The sequence below is a fragment of the Lissotriton helveticus genome, chromosome 12 (assembly GCF_964261635.1).
Source record: "Lissotriton helveticus chromosome 12, aLisHel1.1, whole genome shotgun sequence".
In the NCBI taxonomy this organism is placed as follows: domain Eukaryota; kingdom Metazoa; phylum Chordata; class Amphibia; order Caudata; family Salamandridae; genus Lissotriton; species Lissotriton helveticus.
In genome coordinates, this window is record NC_136073.1 from 839,887,324 (window position 1) to 839,908,045 (window position 20,722).

Consider the following 20,722-nt stretch of genomic DNA (forward strand, 5'->3'; position numbering starts at 1 on the left):
GGCGATGGACATGCCTGATCTGCCACTTACACAATAATCCTTTTTAAAGGCCATTAGCAGATGTAGACAAGCTTCCAGTGCAGAGGCACAGAAACTCAGAAGTCCTGAAAACGCCAGAGACAGAGGCTGCCCCAGCAGATATCAAAAGTAATAAGCCAATCAAAAAAGAGAAGAAGCACAAGGAAAAAGAAAAGAAGAGAGATAAAAAGGTAAGCTATTTGGCACTCTGGGGACGAAGCAAGGCAGGCGGAATAGTGCTACTCCAAAATTTCATTTAACATCAGTTTGTGCTGTGTATATATTTTTGTTTCTGTACGTGATGTTTACTATTCTACCCTCTTGCTTTGCCCCAAACCACCCTCCCTCCTCACAATCCTCAGTTACTCACCACATCCTGAGTCACTGTCAGTGTCTGAAATATGAGGTCCAGAAAAGTTTTCTAGTTTGATCTAGTTGTCAGATTTCTTAGTTTTGTTTCAAATTGTCACTTTTAATTGTGTTTCACAATTGATGTATTTGAGTTCAAACTTCAGGTACATAGCTTTGTATAGAAAATATAATATAAAAAGATATACTTTACCAACATGCAAAAAAAACAATCCTCTGCTCAACTGAGTTTGTGAAGTTCCCAGGTTCTTTCATCATTATTAATATATTAGAATAAGGACCATTAAGAGAATTTGTATTTCATTAGGCATCTGTATGTATCTGGGTTTTCTAGGTTATTTGAATTAGCAGGAAATGGCAGTGAAGGGCACCATCATGCTGTATTTCATTTCGATGAACTAATGGGTTTTATCTCGCTTTACTTTTCTGCTGCCATTTAGAAAAGCAAAGAGAAGGATGAAGCACGGAAGCATAAAAAGTCCTCCGCGAGCATCGAAGCCGAAGAGTTATCTGCTAAAGTGGAGCCAGAAATAGGTGGGAAAGATAACTTGCCATCAGATGTAAGTATATTTACCTCTTTATAAGATATAGAAGAAGGTATCCTTGAAATTATACTTCACAAAGTTGTTGAATATTACAAGGGAGCAAAATTATCTATGGTTCCTTACACAGTTCATTTTGTGAAATATTTCCACATGTCAAGCCCCAATCATAGAAACCTCTTCCTCTATGTCATGGTGCCAGGGAGAATGCCATTTAGTTTCCTGGTGTCAATGCAATGAACAACACTGCAGTGCTTTTAGAATTGCAAATTCAGTACTCCAGTTCCATTGAGCACAGCATTGAGAGTTTCTTGTCCTCTTTCTGTCCACCGAAGTTTCCTGGGCGAGACCTAATCTAGGTGTCAATCTCCCTGTATAGAATATTGCTAGAAAGAGCTACCATTTTATAAGCAATCTTTTTTCTTGATAATTAGGGCTCCCGGTTTTACATATCCTGTGTCTCGTCCATATTTATTTGGGTTTCTGTGAAAAAATGAGACTGCAACTTTTATATTTCTGCATATATCTAACTGATAAAAGGATGTTTTTTCTTGAATGCCTAATACATTTTAATAATGCACATACCCATTTCTAATACATAAATGTACTCCTTAGAAAACATGAGCGTTGTAGGTCACATGCTCATATCTGCAGATGATTAAGCTTAATTGGTGAACGTTCTCTCCCAGTGTGAGCAATGTAACATGGGTACTGCATTGTAGCATCTTCACTGATTGTCATAAATGTTAGAATTATTCCCCACTGTGTTAGTGGACCGTTGGGCTCTGCATATATGCATATTTGCCATACATTGTCTGGTTGAGTACAAATTCCCAGATGTCTGTATGAGGTACAGTACCCTTTAGGAGCCCATAAAATGCAAGCTTGTTCTGAAATTTAGACTGCCATCATACCATCTCCCATTCAATTCATAAACTGATACCAAATTCATTTAGTAGAATACATGCCATTAATCAATTTCTTTGTTAGTAACTGCTTTATATTCCTCTGGAGAAACAAAATAGCCACATGTGTTATTGCCTTCTCCTCCCCAAATACCCCACTTAACATTAAATCCCAAATTAATATTAAATTGTTTGTATTAATTTGTAGTTTCTTTAAATTCAGCAACTGCATTTTCTGAGAAAAAAATTGAATAAATCAATAAAAACAAACTTCTTTCAAAGTTCGAATTCCCGCTAAACTCTCACTACTAACCTTGTAGGTCCTGGGGAAAAGTTATTTTATTGGCGTTCTATTCAAGTCCCAATTTGAGTAACAAACGCAAGAACTACTCACCAGTTTTTGAGTCCTAGTTCTATGTTTTGTTTCACTGGAATAGAGACTACTCATGGTCACGGCCTGGTAGTGCAGTATCTTGCAGGCTTGGCATGGATTGTCATTTACTCCATCAGCCCCATGCTACCCCTTTCCAATGGGGCTATACTAAACCACGCTAATCCTATCCGTTCTTTCTAGACATCACTGTTATTGTCAAAGCTCATCACGATCATGACATGACTTTTTGAAAACCATTTAAAATACCAGAGTATACTCCTTTACCTCTGTTTTGTCAAAACATGGAGTTCTATCCCTAACAATTATATTTCTTCTGGCTTTATTAAAAAACGCAAATACAATCTTCATTTTCCACTTGGGGGATGATTTGAGCATAGTGATAGTCGTATGTCACAAGTCCCTTCTCTTATTAGTTGATCAATGTTAGCAACAGTTTGAGCAGCAATTTAATCAACAATTTAAAACAAAAAGGTGATGCCATCATTTAAATATGATTGAGAGTTAGAATTCATGGGCATAAATCATTTTCCCTTCTACCCCAGGAATACAGTTTAGCGGGTGTATAATAGAGACCAAAAATGGTTTTATATGTTTGAGCTTTAAGGTTGCTAGCCCTAAAAAGTCTTTGGCTCAACTCTAAACTTTTATATATATCAACATTGGGATTGCGAAGTTTGGCTGCCCAGCTAGATTCTGTTTTTTCCAGATCATCTTGTATATTAACAAGATTATATATAACACCAATTCTTGTATAGGATCTATTGATAGCCTCAAAAAGATCTATTTTCTGTAGCTCGAGGGTGGGTCTCTTAGCCTTGAGGATTGTATATATTTGCACATATTTAATATAGTCCCCATTAGAGAGATGATATTTATCCTTAACATCTAAGAAAGTAGTTTGTAACTCATGTACAAGAAAATCTTTAACACGCAGAATTCCAAGTCTCTGCCATTTCCTTGCTATAATATCATTTGAAAATGGCAGGGTAGCCTTCGTATACCACAAAGAGGTATACCTATTCCATTTAGTAATGTGCAAGTGTTTGGTAACTTTGCCCCAAACCTTTAATGCCCCATTTATGATTTCATATTTCCGATCAATGTTGTAATCTCGTGCCTCAATCTGTTGTAAAAACAATCCATTGGCCTTATCCCCTAATAATAGCTCATATATTGATGGTGGAATATTATATGGGGTTAGTACCCTTACATTGGAGCTAATCAGTGGGGTCATTTGTTTAAGAAGTGCGGCCCAGTGATACATACTAATATTAGGTATTGCCAACCCACCTCTTTCACTAGGTAGAGACATTAACTTATGAGACCTTCGGATTTTTCCATGTTGCCAAACAAACTTACTTGAACAAAAAGAGAGAGGTCAGATCAATCACTGATCACACTTACAGGGATTTGTAAGGACCACATTAAACGGAGTCAGAATAAGGTTAGCACACCCGATTTGGGTGATAAAGAAAGCCCTCACACACCGACCTAGTCGGTGTCATGCTTCATCATCGGGCCCCACCAAAGAGGCCGAGTGCCTCTTTGGTGTGCTACGACGCCAGAAAGACTGCGGAGCTGGTTATTGTGGGGAGGGCGTGCTCTAAATTACAGTGAAGTAATTAAAAGTGCCTTAGAAAGGGTATCAAAAACAAAATTTAATGAGTGATCCCTAAGGCACAAAGAGTATTAAGTGTCTGGATTTAGTTGCCAAGGTTTATGGTTGGTTAAATACAGAATATACTCAAAATAAATTTATTAGTCAACATGTTTCTGCCATAAGGGTGGTTGTTTATTACCAAGGCATTCGTCAGGACTAAACCCCGGCGGTATGGGCTCTCTAATCACCCACCCTAACCTGGGGACGTGAAAGTGAAAATTAAAAAGGTGAAAAAAGTGCTTAAAAACGGGGGAAGAGTAAGTTACTCATTCCAAAAATACTCCTTAAATTTTGGAGTGTCACAGCACCTGTAAAGAAAAGGAACAAACAAACAGAAGACAAACATCAACATAATTGATAAGAGCCCTTCTGAATTGTCATCGTGCTCCATGATATGTGGCTAGAAGTGGTTTTCCCAAAGTAAACAATGAATTTACAGCACCATCCAGATAGCCCCTATAGGGAGATAGCGACTAACTCTGGGAAGTGCAGTGCTAAGGGTGTGCTATTTACAAGATGCATAATAGAATCGAGGGATATAAAAACAATTGCGTGAACTCCTTATGAAGGGATCAATGGACCTCAGCGGTCTGTGCCCCTCAAGCTGGTATCTCAAGATAGAAATCTCACTTTCAAAAGGGGCGCTATTAGCACCATGGGTCTCGGGAGGGGATCGGAGCGAACCTGGCACATCCTAGGAGAAAAGGAAGAACCATTGCAGTAACCTATGCAAATGTGGACACTTAGCTCATATGGTAGAAGAAGGGCTGCGACCTCGATAGCGTCTACTCACGCCCTCAGTGCTCTCGATCCACCGGAAACCTAGTTGTGGCCTCGCATACCGGACCCCGAAGATGGAAAAACGGGGCCGGCAAAGCGGATCTTAAAGGAAAAACAATCGCGTCTGCGCGCTGTTTCCGGGTGGGCGTGTTCCGCCACAGAGCGAGGCTTGGAACGCACCCGCCCCCCTGGAAGGTTTTGTCCGTAGTGAGAGTGAGGCTTGGTTGCCGTCAAACTCTCACAGTGGACCCCTTGATGCAGTGATGCTGCGGGAGCGGAAAAGAAATGTACACACCCGCGCTAGTGCCAAAAGTCTAGAAGTGGGACGCTGGCAAAGAAATACACCCCAGATCACAATGGATCAGAGAAGGAATGTAACCGCTACATGGATCTTACATCTGAATAGACCGAGCATAGAGAGCTGATTACGGGGTACCCAGTGCTCATCTAGACAATGCCACAGCAATGATCAAGTGAAACACCGCCACTCAGGTCATGCAGGCTTAGTGTTTGCTAAGGTGGCAGACCCCGACTGTAGGAGTAGTATTGCACAATTAAGAGAATTATTGCTGAGGTACACACAGATTCATTACAGGTTAGCAAGCCAATATGGGAGTGAGGGCAGTACCTTTAGGATAATACTAAGCTCAATGGGATAGGCAAACCCAGACTGTAAGAGTAGTAATAAAAAATTAATTTATTAAAAACTGCAGCCAAACAAACTTAATCATAAGGGATTCAAGAGTTTTTAAGATCTTAGGATCTATAGCGAGTGGAATTGCTCGAAACAAGTAAAGGCATTTAGGAAGTATATTCATTTTAAGGAAATTAGCCCGCCCTATAATAGACAAGTTGAGCCCATTTACTCTATCCAGATCTTTTGTAATTTTTTGAATCAATGGGATAAAGTTATGGTTAATTAAGGTTTTAACATTAGGAGCAATAACAATTCCTAAATAGGTAGCATTTGCAGCTCTCCTTTGATCATTAAAGTTGATGTTGTCAGTACATAATACAATTGTCTTACTTTTATTTAAAGAGTATCCAGAATAGATGCCATATTCTGTAGTTATAGCCTCAATTTCCTCCATAGCCTCAGTCGGATTTGATGTTAAGATTGCGATATCATCAGCATATGCTAATACTTTAGTAGAAAACGGGCCAAGAACAATTGGGTTAATACTAGGGCTCTCAATAAGTTTTAAAATCAAAGGGTTAATATATAAAGCAAATAATAAGGGGGAGCAGGGACAACCTTGCCTTGTACCTCCTAGTTATACTGATATCATCAGATTCCAATCCCATCAGTTGTATTTTAGCTTTGGGAGACTGGTACATTGATCTTGTCGCCTTAATAAATTTGGGGCCAAAATTATTTAGTTGCATAATTGCCCACAGGAATTTCCACGAGACGCGGTCAAATGCCTTCTCGGCATCTAATAGTATCATTGACATTCGGCCCCCCGTGACCGTCATGGCATCAAACAAGGCAATTACTCTAGATGTATGGTCCGCTGTTCCTTTGCCAGGAACAAAGCCATGTTGCCACGGGGAGACGATTTGCTCAATAACATTGCTAAGTCTCGTGGCTAACACCTTGGCGTATATTTTTGAATCCGCGTTGATTAATGATATGGGACGGTATGATGTTAATTGCTGAGGTGATTTCTCTTTTTTGGGGAAAACAATTATATTTGTGTTATTCCAGGAATCCGGGGTTAGCCCATTCCACTGAATACCTAAAAACAGATCATGAAGTATTGGTCCCAGCTGAGGGCTCAGAATTTTATATAGGTCTATAGGTAGTTTATCAGGACCTGCTGCTTTGCCCGATGTAAGTGAGGTTAGAGATAGTAATACCTCATCTAGGGTGATTTCTCTTTCCAAGTCCTGACGTGTAGTATCGTCTAATTCTTTTATACCCTCGGTGTTGTTGACAGTTATTAAAAAATTCATATTCTGTATTTGATAAAACGGTAGAATCTTCCGTATATAGATTCTGATAATACTACTGGAATAACGAAATGATCTCATCTGCCTGCGTATATGATTTACCATTGTCAGTTATCAATTTGATCTGATTGGAAACATTCCTTTGACGTGTGTGTAACGCCAACTGCCTCCCCACTTTTTCCCCATTTTCATAAATATCTCTCCTATGAGCACTGTAAATCTGTGCTGCTTTCTGACTAAGACTATTGTTTAGCTCATTTTTTAATAGAGTAACTAAATACATTGATTGTGTAGCATCTGCCCCATGGGAAATAGCTGTAGTATGCTCTTCCTCTGCCTTAGCCAAGGCTATTACTTTAGCATTAAAATCATTCTTATTTAGTTCTCTCGCTCTAGCTTGGTAGCTAATGGTCTCGCCCCTAAGAGCAGATTTAAAGGAATCCCATACTGTGTTTCTGGAGGCACTGAAGCGGTTGATATCAAAGAATTCCTCCGTCCATTTTTTAATGTGTTTAATGTATTCATTATCGACCAACAGTTTTCGATCAAACGACCACAGTCTCAGCTGCCTTTGATTGCCAACTGTCAGTGTGAGAACCAGAGCATTATTTTCAGATAAAATCTTAGGATGTTTTGTAATTACCGCCTGAGCCACTAAATCCCTAGTAGAAAAAAAATAATCTATACGGACATGTTTTTGATGTGGGTGGGAAAAGTATGTACATCCTGAGTCCTGCTGATTCTTAACACCCCATATATCTATTAGTCCCAAACTATTTGCGAGTCTCCTGATAGCCTTATATAGTTTGGGTTTGCGTCCCATATAGCTCTGCAGATTATGGTTATGGTTGTTGTGGTCGTTAAACAAATGTTTTTAATGAAATATTAAAGTCTCCACAGATCACTAGTGAGCCTTGCCAGGTTGCAAGCTCAACTTCGAGTAGTGAAAATACTGTCGGATCGTCCTGATGAGAACCATAGATCGTGCAGATAACCAAACCGTTTGGTAATTTCACTATTGCCCATCTACCATGTGAATCAGAGGCAGCACGTATTGGTTGACCAAGATAAGTTTTGGCGAGAATCGCCACCCCTCTTACATTTGATGTTTGGGTAGAGACGGCTAACAGATTATACCCTCTTAGCCTCAATTGTGATCTTTTGTCCCATGAAACATGCGTCTCTTGTAGACATAGAATGTCTACAGGATTAAGCTTTATTAATTCACACAATCGGCGTTGTTTTTCCCTGTTCAATAGATCCCCAATATTCCAGGTTTGGATTTTCAATCTAGCCATTAGTCAATGAATCGGTATGTATAGAAAACTCTCTATTTCTTTCATTGTAGTTATCAAGGATCTTTGATTTCTTCATCATGCAGTTGCTTACTTTATTTACTTTATTCATACAATTCTTAGAATCTACACAAAACAAGATTTCATGCCCAAGATGTACACAAGGACCAGCTAATCTAATACATATGCTTAGCAGTTGCCCCAAACTTGTTCAAATCAAACATATGATTGCGGATTACTGGGAGGTGCTGTTTGGCCATAAACTTCCAGAAACAGATTCATTGTTTATTTTAGGACATGATTCATCGATCGCTCTATCAAAGAATGAGCAAAATTTATTATTTATAGGTACGGCGGTACTTAGAATTATTTTATCGGCCCGCTGGAAAGAAACTGAACCACCAAGCTTCCAGATGTGGCTGGCTCGTTTTTTAGCTGTTTTCAGGTTCGAGAGAGCAATATATTCTACAAGAGGGCTTAAATGGAAAAGAATGGGAGAATCAATTTGGTCTCCAGTGTTGAGCTGGAAAGCAGGATTAAATACATTTATCTAGATTTACTTTGATGGGACGGAAGGTAACATATAAACTACAATATATGTAATAGGTTATTATCTAAAAAAAAAAATTGTTATTCGATATAATATATTTTGTGAATTATTGGTATAAATCTCTGATATATCAAGGTCTTGTATTACCTATTGTATCAAATTTTGTTCTATTTTATTATTTTATTGTTCCTTCTTTCTTATCAATGAGAAACCTTTGAATATGAATATCATTATGATTGTTTATAATTATGATGGTTTATGTTTTACTTTGTATTCTTTTTAATATGCTTTCTTCTTTTTCTTTTCATTGCTCTGTTATGTACCTGTCTGGATTGAGTTCAATAAAAAAAAAAAAAAGTTAGAATTCAAAGGAATAAAACAGGCAATACGCCTTCGACAGTTGCTAATAATTTTCCGTAGGAGACTTGCAAAACTCAGGGTTGCTTCCAGAAGGTTCACACACTTGGAAGAAAAGGAGAAAAATAGTTACCATAGGTAACTATCTGTTCGAGGCATATGAGCTGCAGATTACACACTGTGCATAGATGTCCACCTAGTGTTGGGCCCGGATGTTTGCAGTTTGTTTTTGTTGTAGAAAAGTATTTGGTAGTCACGGACAGGTGACTCCTCCTTTGGATCATACTGCGCATGGACATCGGCTCCATCCCCAGATTGTTTTTTTCCGCCACCGGGCTCGGATGTGTTTCCAGCGCTCCGTGTTGGAACCGATTTCCTTCGACGCGCAATCCTCACCAGCTTCCAGAATTTAGTTTCGAACGCGTTTCCAGCCGATGCTACTCTTCAACATCGAAGATGTCGATTCCGGTCGTCGGCGACGGCCTTCGGGCCTAACTAGGCCTCGACTCCAGCTCATGGAAATGACGCCATTTAAAAAGTGTCCTCAATGTGGGTCGAAGTTTCCCCACACCGACCTTCATGAGGTGTGTAACCTTTACCTCTCCCCGGAGCAAGAGGCCAGAGACTGTTTCCTTTGTGCCTCCTTCCGCCCCAAGAAGGAGAGTAATGGCTCGATCTTCAGCTCCGATTCCAGACGACATCTTTGCAGAGGGCGTCGACGTCCCAGAACAACATGGCGTCGACAGCAACTCCGAGGCAGAAGATTCCGAAGTCGAGGACATCACTCCAGCACAGCGGGTCGTAAGTAAGACCGTGGACCCCGACCCTTCCCCGACACATCCAAAGAAGGCTCCGGTCACACCGAGACACTGCTTCTACTACCCCACCTTCGGGCCCGGCTAAGAAGCTAGCTAAGCCTTTCGGCGACTCGGGCTCGAGTCGACCCCCCACGGTGCTGGCGCACACCTGTCGGCACCGAAAAAGACCACATCACCTACCACACCGGCATCTAAACAATCGGCGCCGAAGCATCCTGCTAGTCCCTCTGCACCGAAACCCAGGTTGGAACCAAGCAAACGCGCTTCGGATTCAAAAAGACCACCGTAACCGAAAAAAATCATCGGATCCGAAAAATGCACCGGAACCGAGAAAACCATCGGAGCCGAAAAAACCATCGGAGCCGAAAAAGACTCGTGCTTCTCCTTTTAAAGACATTGCCAAAAAACCAAAAGAAGCTACTTCGGTGCCGAAACCTCCCTCCGCACCAAAAGATCGGCCTCCTGCAGAGGACTTATTTCACCCAGACCCTAAACAAAAGACTCTAGTTAAAGATCCAATCCCCAACCACTGGTCGATTAATTCTAAGTTAAAAAAAACGACCACTGGATACACCTGCACCGGCTCCTTATTCAAAAAAAGGACATGGCTACCTCTCCTTTAAGAGTTCCTTCCCCTTCTCCTCCACCTATGCCATCACCACCTGTTCCCCTACCACAACATTCACCTACATCCTCTATCATACCAGATGTTGACCACAGGGATGATAGCTCTGATGATGGAGGAGGTAATGCAGATGATCCATCAATTCCTCCAGGCTCACCTGACCCGTGGGATGATTATAACACCCCAGACATCTCAAATATCCCTCAGGACGACATATACCCCTCTAGGCCTTCCCCACCAGAAGACACTATGGGCTTCAATCAATTAGTACACAGAGCTGCGCAGTATAATGGGGTGGACATGCATACAGACCCTTTAGATGAAGACTTCCTAATGGATAATGCACAAAGATCCTCATCCATTTTACCCATGCTTAAAGGAGTGATTAAGCATGCTCCTGAAGTCTTCAAAGACCCAGTTAGAACTCAGGACATAAACCCACGAATAGAGAAGAAATATAAATCTGCCCCTTCAGACCCAGCATATATTAAAGGCCCAGTACCACTAGACTCGCTTGTGGTTTCCAATGCATGCAAAAGAGCAAATTCACAAACATTAGGTCAAGCTCCCCCACCAGATAAAGAGTCTAAGCTCCTTGACGCATCGGGGAAAAGAATTGCGTCTCAAGCAGCAAACATGTGGCGTATTGCCAATACACAAGCATTATTGGCAAGATATGACAGGGCACACTATGATGAATTAGAATCATTAATGCAGCACCTCCCTGATAAGTACAAAGATAGAGCAAATGAGCTTATCCAAGAAGGGAAAAATATTACAAACACCTCCATTCGTTGTGCACTTGATGCAGCAGACACTGCCTCCAGAACATTTAACACCAGTGTTTTGTTGCGTAGACATGCCTGGCTAAGCATTTCAGGGTTCAAACCTGAAGTCCAAAGTGCTAAACTTAACCAACCCTTCGATGAGCAACACTTATTCGGACCCAATGTAGATGTATCCCTTGAAAAGATGAAAAAGGATACAGATACGGCCAAATCTATGGGAGCCCTGCAGTCACAGGCTCCCAGACGTTCCTTTTGCCGCTCATCTTACAGAGGCGTCACCAGGGGATACTATTCAGACACACCTTCTACCTCGTACAAAGCCCCCACACAATCCACCTATAGTAGGGGCTACCAAAGGGGTGGTTACAGAGGTAACAACAATAAGGGCAGAGGTAAAAACAACTCCCCCGCTCTGCCTCTACCCCTGTCCAAAGACTCCCCTCCCCTTTCCCCGCCCCATTCCACTCCTGTCGGGGAAGACTACAACAACACTTACCAGCCTGGGAAAATATCACATCAGACAGGTGGGTCCTTCAAATAATTCAGTCAGGTTACTGTCTAGAAATAACATCCACCCCCCCCCAAACCCACCCAGGCAGTGTCCAATGTCACAGGAACATTTGTCACTGCTCAGGTAGGAAGTCATATTCCTCCTGCACAAAAATGCAATAGAAATAGTCCCACTGCAACAGCAAAACAAAGGAGTATACTCCCTATATTTCTTAATCCCAAAGAAGGACGGATCTCTAAGACCTATCCTAGACCTCAGATCTCTAAATATTTACATACAGTCGGATCATTTTCATATGGTCACACTCCAACAGGTCTTTCCGCTCCTGTTACGAAACTACTTCCTTGTCACTCTAGATCTCAAGGACGCCTACTTTCACATTCCTATCCACACAACGTACAGAAAATATCTCAGATTTGTGCTGGACGGGCAGCACTACCAGTTCAAAGTGCTCCCATTCGGAGTCACAACAGCACCAAGGGTGTTTACCAAATGCCTAGCAGTGGTAGCAGCACACTTAAGAAGACAGCATATTCACGTCTTCCCATACCTAGACGACTGGCTCATAAAAGCCAGCTAATACAGCCAGTGTGTACAACACACTCCCGCTACAATTCAACTGCTCCACGACTTGGGATTCACAATAAATCACACCAAGTCACATCTGCAACCTTCACACATACAACAATATCTCGGCGCTACAATAAACGCCCAACTAACACGAGCCTATCCCTCTCCAGCCAGGATAACAAGTGTACAAACTCTCCTAACAAGATTCAAACTACAACTCTCGCTTCCAGCTCAAGTGTTCATGCAGCTCAAAGGAATGATGGCATCTTGCATACTTATAGTACCTCACGCAAGACTGCAAATGCGTCCACTTCAAGAGTGCCTAGCACACCAGTGGAACCAGGGTCGTGGTCAATTAACAGACCTAGTGTTGGTAGACAGTCTGACTCATTGCTCTCTGCAATGGTGGAGCACCAAAAACCTTTCAAAGGGCCGACCGTTTCTAGAGCCTGTTTCTCAAATAATCATAACAGCAGATGCGTCGCTCTCCGGCTGGGGAGCGCGCCTACTGCATCACACCATGCAAGGCAGGTGGACACCGCAACAAAAGTTACTCCACATCAACCACTTGGAGTTACTAGCTGTTTTTCTAGCCCTAAAAGCATCTCAGAAACAAGTATCAGGCAAAGCTGTCTTAGTCCGCACAGACAATATAGCAGCCATGTACTACATAAACAAACAAGGGGGAACACACTCTCTGCAGCTCTGTTAGCACAGCAGATATGGAGATGGGCTACACCACTAAAGATCTTCCTCTTAGCCCAACATGTTCCAGGAGCAATGTTGCCTCTAATTTATTTCCTCTGTGTGCGGCAGTGTAGGGTCTCCGTGCGCTACCACTACAAACGTTTGCTTAAAACCCTAGCAGCCTACCTCTGTTAAGAAGAGACGTTTTATTCCTCAGTCTGATGTAACATTTCCCTTTCACTATGATTCAGTGTCTCTGTGTAATGTGTATGCAATGTAAAGTGCTGAACACGTTACACTGGTATGAGTGGTGCTAACAAATATGAGAGAGAGGGGTTTTGGAGACTTGGGGGTCACTGTTAAAGGTTGGTAATGAGAGTATCGTGGCTGAGGTGGTCATTGGGCGCCAACAAATATTGTCACAGCAGGCGCCACCAGCACGAAAACCGGCCCTGTTCAAATGGTACTAATAATTACAGTGAAATTATGAAAACATCCCACATTGCAATTTGAAACCTTGGTAGCTATGTTGCTGCATTTCTTTTCTTAATAGGGATGGGCTGCAGGGTGATTGTATGCATTTGTTAAGGATTTCGTGTTAATTGCAGCTCATGATGGGTGCTGCGATTAACATGAAACTTTAACAAATGCACAGGGGTATCTTAAGGATTTTGAGTGCCAGGGCCAAACTTATTTCTGGGGTCCCGGATTAGAACAGCTTTGGATTTATGATCCAATCTCAGCTTTTTCAAGTCCATTTTGGCCAGGTCACCGACACTGCAGAGGCACACTGGTCCAAATTCTCAATGTGCTTCCATGTAATATTCAGGGTTAGTGGGATGTATTTTCAAAATTGCAACATAGCCCGAAGGAAAAGGAGAGAAGAGGAGATTAGTGAGAAATAGGATTTAGTGTCGGAGAAAGGGGGAGAGAGGAACAAAGTAGAAAAAAAGTCAGGGCGCAAAGACGAGAAATGGGAAGGGGTAATGGAGAAATTGGTAAGAGATGGATGGAAAGAAAGGCACCCAGAGGCTTTGGAGAACTGGGATGGAGAACGGAGAATGGAAAACCGATAAGAGAGAGCGCAAAGAACAGGCAATTAGAGAAATGGAGACAAGAATGGGATGGGGAGAAGGGGAAAGTGGGTAAACGTGGAGTGGACAGATATGAGGAAGAAGGAAAAGAAGAAAAGGAGACTGCGAGAGCAGATGGGGAGCGAAAGAAAAAAGGACAAAAGATATGTCAGAGAAGACAGCAAGTGTGGTATGGCAATGCTTCTGAAGTAGCGTCTCTGCGTATCGACGTTGGGGGGGTTCTATAAGGAGCCTTTTTTGCCATCTTGTCATTTCTGAACACTTGCTCTATGTAAATGTGCTCACCTGAACGAACTAAGAAGGGTGGAAGGCTGGTTAGGCCTTGCCAAGATTTTTATCTTGCCGAGATGCAGGTTTGAGCAGATGGCAGCTGCAAGTGTTTAAATGACTTATCCATCTGTCGGGAGTATTCTCTTCACTAACACTTGCTTCCCTTCGCTTTTTTAAACTCAGGGTCAGCAAGATTGTCGTGGTGTCACCAGGGCTTTAAGTGGAAGCTTTTTCAATATTATATGAAAGCCATAGTTTCTGTTTATTTATCTCATGCAAATAACCACTGACAAAGCCAATAGTCCGACTTGTTGTAGGTATGATGTTACTTGTTGTATCATATCTGGATGCAATGACAGAAACAGGAAAATACAAGTAGGGTGGCCCACTATGCCAAGAACAGAAAAGTGTAAATCACCCCACAGGTGCGCTCTATTAAGTAGAGAAATTCAGCAAGTCTACAAACACGACGTGTGCTTTTCACGCTGTGTTTGTAGAGTTGCTGTATTTCTTTTGATTTATTTATTTTAAAAGTTTTGTGTAGCGCGAACAGGACCCCGAAGGGTATCAAAGCGCTTATCATAAAGTAAGGGAAGAACAAAGGAGACATTGAAGAGTTGTTATGAAGAGCATCTAAATTTCTTAAATGAGTGTAGAGAGGTTAGGGACATTTTTAACTGATTATTCTACGCTCTCACTCAGTGGTAATCTCTTCATCAATGCTGGCTAGTTATTGTCTATAAACATAAGCACGCTGTTATTATAAATCATTTCTTTCATTTTAGCTTCTCCTTAATCCCCAATGCATCCCAACAGCTCATCTATAATCACATTGTAATGCGTCTCAACACCAGTTTGCTTCTTGATCCACTCCAATCTGGCTTCCTTCCCCTTCATCTCATAGGAACAGTTCTTACATAGCCCTGCGTGGCATTGCTGAGAAAGCTGAAGGCATTCTCACTTTATTAGACCTTTCAAAAATGTTGACAGCCCTCCAGACCTATTCCCCACTACTCCTCATCATCTTCTCCCGATTCTTTATCCCAAAGTTTCTGTCCAAGAACAAGCATAAAAAGATGTCAGTGACTTCTTAACAGAGCTGGGCTGCGGGGTGATTGTGGGGCTTTGTTAAAGATTTCAGGTTAATCACAGCACCCGTCTGGAGCTGTAATTAACCTGAAAACGTTCTCAAAGTCACACAATCACCCCACAGCCCATCTTAGTTAAGAAGAGAAATTCAGCAACTCTACAAACCTGACATGTGCTTTTCACGCCCTGTTTGTAGACTTGCTGAATTTCTTTTCATAATAAAGCGCAGCTGCAGGGTGATGGGCAGATTGTGTGCTTTTGTTTAAAGTATTCATGTTAATTGCAGCTCGTGAAGGAGCTGCAATTAACATGAATACTTAAACAAACCACACAGTATGCAACAGTATGCACTGCAGCCGTGCTGTACATCAAAGAAACACCCGGTTTTCGCACCGCTCGCTTTTTAAAAGCAGTAGCGCGAATGTCCTTCTTTGATGTGCGCACTCCACACACAGCACTGCGAGCTTCATCTAACTGAGGTGGGCGCGCGCCCATGTGCGCACGTTGTTGGGAACAATGTCCAGGAGTACAAAACACCATGGCAGGTCTGCTAAGTCGACAAACACAGCAGATTCACTAGTGGGAACTTCATCCGCAAGTTCTTCAACCGTTCTTTCAAATGTGGGGACAACCTCAGATAGACCTCTTCGCCACCCACGAAAATGCAAAATGCCCAAACTTCGCCGCCAGATTTCCACACCCGCTGTCCAAAGGCAATGCGATGTGGATGAACTGGTCAGGACAATTTGCGTACGCTTTTCCTCCTCTCCCACTACTTCCGTTAGTGGTACGCAAACTACAGCAACATTGCCTAACACTCATTCTAGTTGCTCCAACTTGGGCCAAACAAACGTGGTACACCAGGCTGCTGCAACTATCTGTGGTACCACACCAGAAACTAAGCCTATCTCCACGCCTATTACCACAGAACCATGGAGAGATCAGACACCCGGACCCAGCTCAGCTCAACCTAGCGATCTGGCTCCTGAAGTCCTAGAGTTTGGTTACCTCAATCTTCCTCCAGAATGTATGAATGTTATCAAAGAAGCTAGACGTCCCGCTACTAGAGCATGTTATGCTGCTAAGTGGAAACGGTTTGTGATATACTGTCAAAACAACCACATAAATCCTTTAGATATGTCTATTCAACACATCATAGGATACCTATTACACCTTCAAAAGTGTAATTTAGCCTACACGTCTATCAGACTACACCTGGCTGCCATTGCAGCATACTTACAGAATAGACAACATCTATCTCTCTTTAGTGTACCATCTATAAAGGCTTTCATGGAAGGACTCAAAAGAATAATCCCTCCCAGAACGCCACCTGCACTAGTGTGGAACTTAAACATTGTTCTCACACGGTTAATGGGACCTCCCTTTGAACCATTACATAAATGTGAATTGCAATTCCTAACTTGGAAAGTAGCTTTCCTAGTAGCTATTACCTCTCTCAGAAGAGTTAGTGAACTACAAGCATTTACCATTCAAGAACCCTTTCTGCAAATGCATCGTAACAAAGTGGTTCTACGTACTAATCCTAAATTCCTTCCAAACGTCATTTCTCCATTCCATCTAAATAAATCTGTTGAGCTGCCTGTATTTTTCTCGCAGCCACAAACAGTCGCAGAAAGAGCTCTACGCACCTTAGATGTCAAAAGAGCATTACTGTACTACATCGAAAGAAAACAAACTTTACGTAAAACTAAACAACTTTTTGTGTCTTTTTCACCACCACAAAGGCAACCCCATATCAAAATCTAGGATAGCTAGGTGGATTGTTAAATGCATACAAATATGTTACCAGAAAGCCAAGCGTACGTTAATAATTCCTCCAAAATTCTACAAGGAAAATAGGGACTTCAATGGCATTCTTAGGGAACATTCACCTAGATTATATATGCAAAGCAGCTACATGGTCTAATCCGCACACATTCACAAAACATTATTGTGTAGATGTGCAAAGTAAACAACAAGCCACTGTGGGCCAGGCTGTACTAAAAACTCTGTTTCAAACAACTGCAACAAATATGGGTAGTCACCGCTAAAGGTGGGTACTGCTATACAATCTATGCACAGTGTGTAATCTGCAGCTCATATGCCTCGAACGGAAAATACTACTTACCAGTATACATCTGTTCTTGGCATGTATAGCTGCAGAGTTACACACGCCTCCCCGGCTGCCTTTATCTGTTCCAGTATTATCTTAATTAGATACAAGTCACATGGACATCACTACTTCTTGTACAGCTCCATCACTTCCCTAATACGAAAAACAATCTGGGGATGGAGCTGATGCCCATGCGTAGTATGATCCAAAGGAGGAGTCACCTGTCCCGTGACTTCCAAAGACTTTCTACAACAAAACAAACTGCCAACATCCAGGCCCAAAACTAGGTGGCCATCTATGCACAGTGTGTAACTCTGCAGCTCTACATGCCAAGAACAGATGCATACTGGTAAGTAGCATTTTCCTTATGGTGGGTGCTCTATCTGCAGATTTCTCACCTCTAGAGCTACACCAGGCATTAGACTGGATCCGAAAAACTTCAGTCGTCACATTGCCAGTAGAGGGTAACGACGTTACAACAACGCTGGAAGTGGTGTCCGGTGACATCACTGAAGCCATATAGCACCCGTCCTGGTACAACATCATCAGTTTCTATCCAGGTTTTCCAAGCAAGCGATTTAACTGACTTTGACAGTGTAATGCAGCACCAAAACACAAACTGGAATCTTATTAACTTTCCCTATAACATATCCATCTAACTAGGAGGCAGCCAGATCGGTGAGGAATCTGCAGGTAGATGCAGTATCCACCAGAAAGAGTTACCACAGGTAAATAACTCAAAAACAAGTCAAAAACAAATTAAGGTCCCACTTGGGCAAAGCAAATGGGCTTGGAGGATACATATTAGTCCACCCTTTCAGAAAATGCAAAACAATGGGGAATTTAGAAAGGGATGGCTGATCTGGCAGGCAGACTGTAGAGGAACAGGTGCACTCCTATCAAAAACCACCTGGAACCAGGGGCACTGGAAGCATAAGAAACAATGGTTCCATGCAGTAAGAAAGATGCTTGTTCGTGTAAATGCCTTGCTGAAAAGGTAACACATTCCTGATTTTAATACTGTTCAGAAGCAAAATAAATTGCTGAAGAAAAGAGAAAAAGAACACACTCTTTGCAATCATACACATTAATTTACTGCTGCATCTAGAAGTGATTGATGCTCTACCAGTGCTTGCTCACAAGGTGATTAATAAAGTGTACTTGTAGTCCGCATAAAAACATTGCAATGGAGCCATAACAGTGAGTGCAGAGTGGCAATGTCAGTGCATGGTAAAATGTGTCAAAGATTGACTTGATCCCACAAGTTTCTACAATTGTCACATATGTCATTAGCAGGTCATCGGGACAGTAGAAAATAGGATGAGCAGAGGGCCATTAATGGGTGCAACTCGTCACAATTTTGAGAAACAAATGTATGCAAAGTCCTCAATAGATGAATTCAATACTGACTGCAAGAGATCCTGTCATTCGGGGAAGACCAGAAAATAGGTAATACCCACCACATCAAGGTCAACCTTCGAGGGAAGCTTAATAGCTGGAAAAGCCACAGCAGTGAACCGCGTCTGCTAGTGTGGACTGCATTAGGTGGCGTCCTGTCGGAGATGACTCCAAGGTTGAACTTAGTAGCCCTGTTTGGCGCAGTAGGTATTGTTACCTATTTTCTGTCTCCTCCGGTACATGAGACCCCACCATTTGTGCCATATTCAACGATGCATGGGTGTAGCATGCAAAGAGACAGTTTGCTTTGACGTATTTCAGGGCCATGCTCCACTCTGAAAAAGTCTTCTCCCGCCTGAAAAAGCCTTCTCCCCCCAGGCCTTCAGGCGCTCTAATTCTCTGTCAGAAGGTGCTGTGGGGCTGGACCCACCTGGTTGACCAGATGAGCAGGAAGTTTGTATAAACAGACTCTCTGTCGAAGGGTGGGTTGAGTTCGGCATGTCACCTGGAGCAGGCCGATGGCGGCGTGCCCGTCTTTTTACTGCCAGGGTAGAACATGTTTCTCCCACACCGCCATTACTGGATCTAGAGTGGCATAATTGAAGGGGAACAGAGGTTCTCCAGTTGGTACAAATAGTGAGAGAAACTCTGTGAGGACATTAGTTGTAATGCCCATTGTCGTCCGTTGGAGGTCTAACTCCTCAGCAACCTTTTGCATTACCTTATTGAATGGCACCATTTCAGGGGTTTGAAGCCCACTGGGGAAAATCACAGCCAAATCCGGAGAGGTGTTTAAACAACTTGAAGTCTTACCTCCGATCATCATCGCCACCATTATCCCCACAAAGGTAAGGATCCAGGAGATCTGAGTCATCCCAAAAATATCCTGAATTGTGCTCCTGTATTTCTCCTCTACTATAACTCATTGGGCCTCCCTGGGTGATCTGGCTTGCCACAAGACTTTGAGACTGGCACCAGTGGCTTTGGTTCTGGCTCTGTAAGTGAAGGTGGACGTGGAGACACCGCTGGTGGAAGAGGACTGTCCAAGTAAAACGAAGAGTCGGGTTGAAGAAGTGTGGAGTCTTGTTAGTTTCAGATGGGACGGCGCTAAATGGCGTCTGAGCCACAGGCAAGTATGTCTGGCTGCCGTGTGGAGCCAAGGAGCCTGCATTTACTGCAAAAAGAATTGATTCTTAGGCAAATATGGAATATATAGCATTTAAAAACACTACTAGATTGGAGTTGAAGACTCTGGTTTCGAAGGCGCTGAGAGGTCCAGAGCGAGTAGTTGGGGCCTCGAGGTGGATCAAGGTCACTCAGGCACCAGATCCAGTTCAGTCGCTAGAGGAGAGTCACTAGGAGGAGGAATTGTGTCAATGTCAAACAGTTCCAGCTTCGAGGACGAACGTCCTGTGGGAATGGAGTGGCGACATGGTGAGTTGCCTTTGGCGTGTTTTGTGATTTCTCCTCCCACCCACCGCCCCCACCCACCAAGAAGAGTGTGATCAAGGTGACCTTAAAAGAGGTCTTGAATGTCGCTGACTTACTCACTTGTTCGCCTTTGGCCATTAAGAGCTTTGCTTATTACTCTTTTACTGATTTTGGGTACATACTGCAACAGGATTGTGGTCCAAACTGAGGCACCAGAGGCAGATCGAATGGAGGTCTGAAATGGACATCAGTCCTCACCATTTGCTACAGAGTTTAAACCCTGATTTCTTATGAGAAATAGTACTGCACAGGTCATTTGTTTTTTGTGAGGAAACTCTCAGAGCATAGCTGCAGATCCGAATCAAAGGAATGGAAAAAAAAGGAACTGCTGATGTGCTGGGGTGGGCACTATATAGTGATGTCACCTAATGCCACATCCGTGTGGTTATGAAGCCAGCACCCCATATCTGCAACATGAGGACTTTGAGGTTCTCTGTATCCAGTC

The 20,722-nt window shown here is 42.5% G+C and overlaps 1 protein-coding gene across 1 annotated transcript in view; it reads left to right on the forward strand.

Moving 5' to 3' along the window:
- Positions 1 to 20,722, forward strand: part of AP3D1 (adaptor related protein complex 3 subunit delta 1) — a 347,807-nt gene that overhangs the window by 267,586 nt on the left and 59,499 nt on the right. Inside the window, exons 22-23 of the mRNA XM_078671456.1 lie at positions 50 to 209; positions 828 to 947. Coding sequence (XP_078527582.1) covers positions 50 to 209; positions 828 to 947 — 280 coding nt within the window. The remainder of the gene's footprint in view (positions 1 to 49; positions 210 to 827; positions 948 to 20,722) is intronic.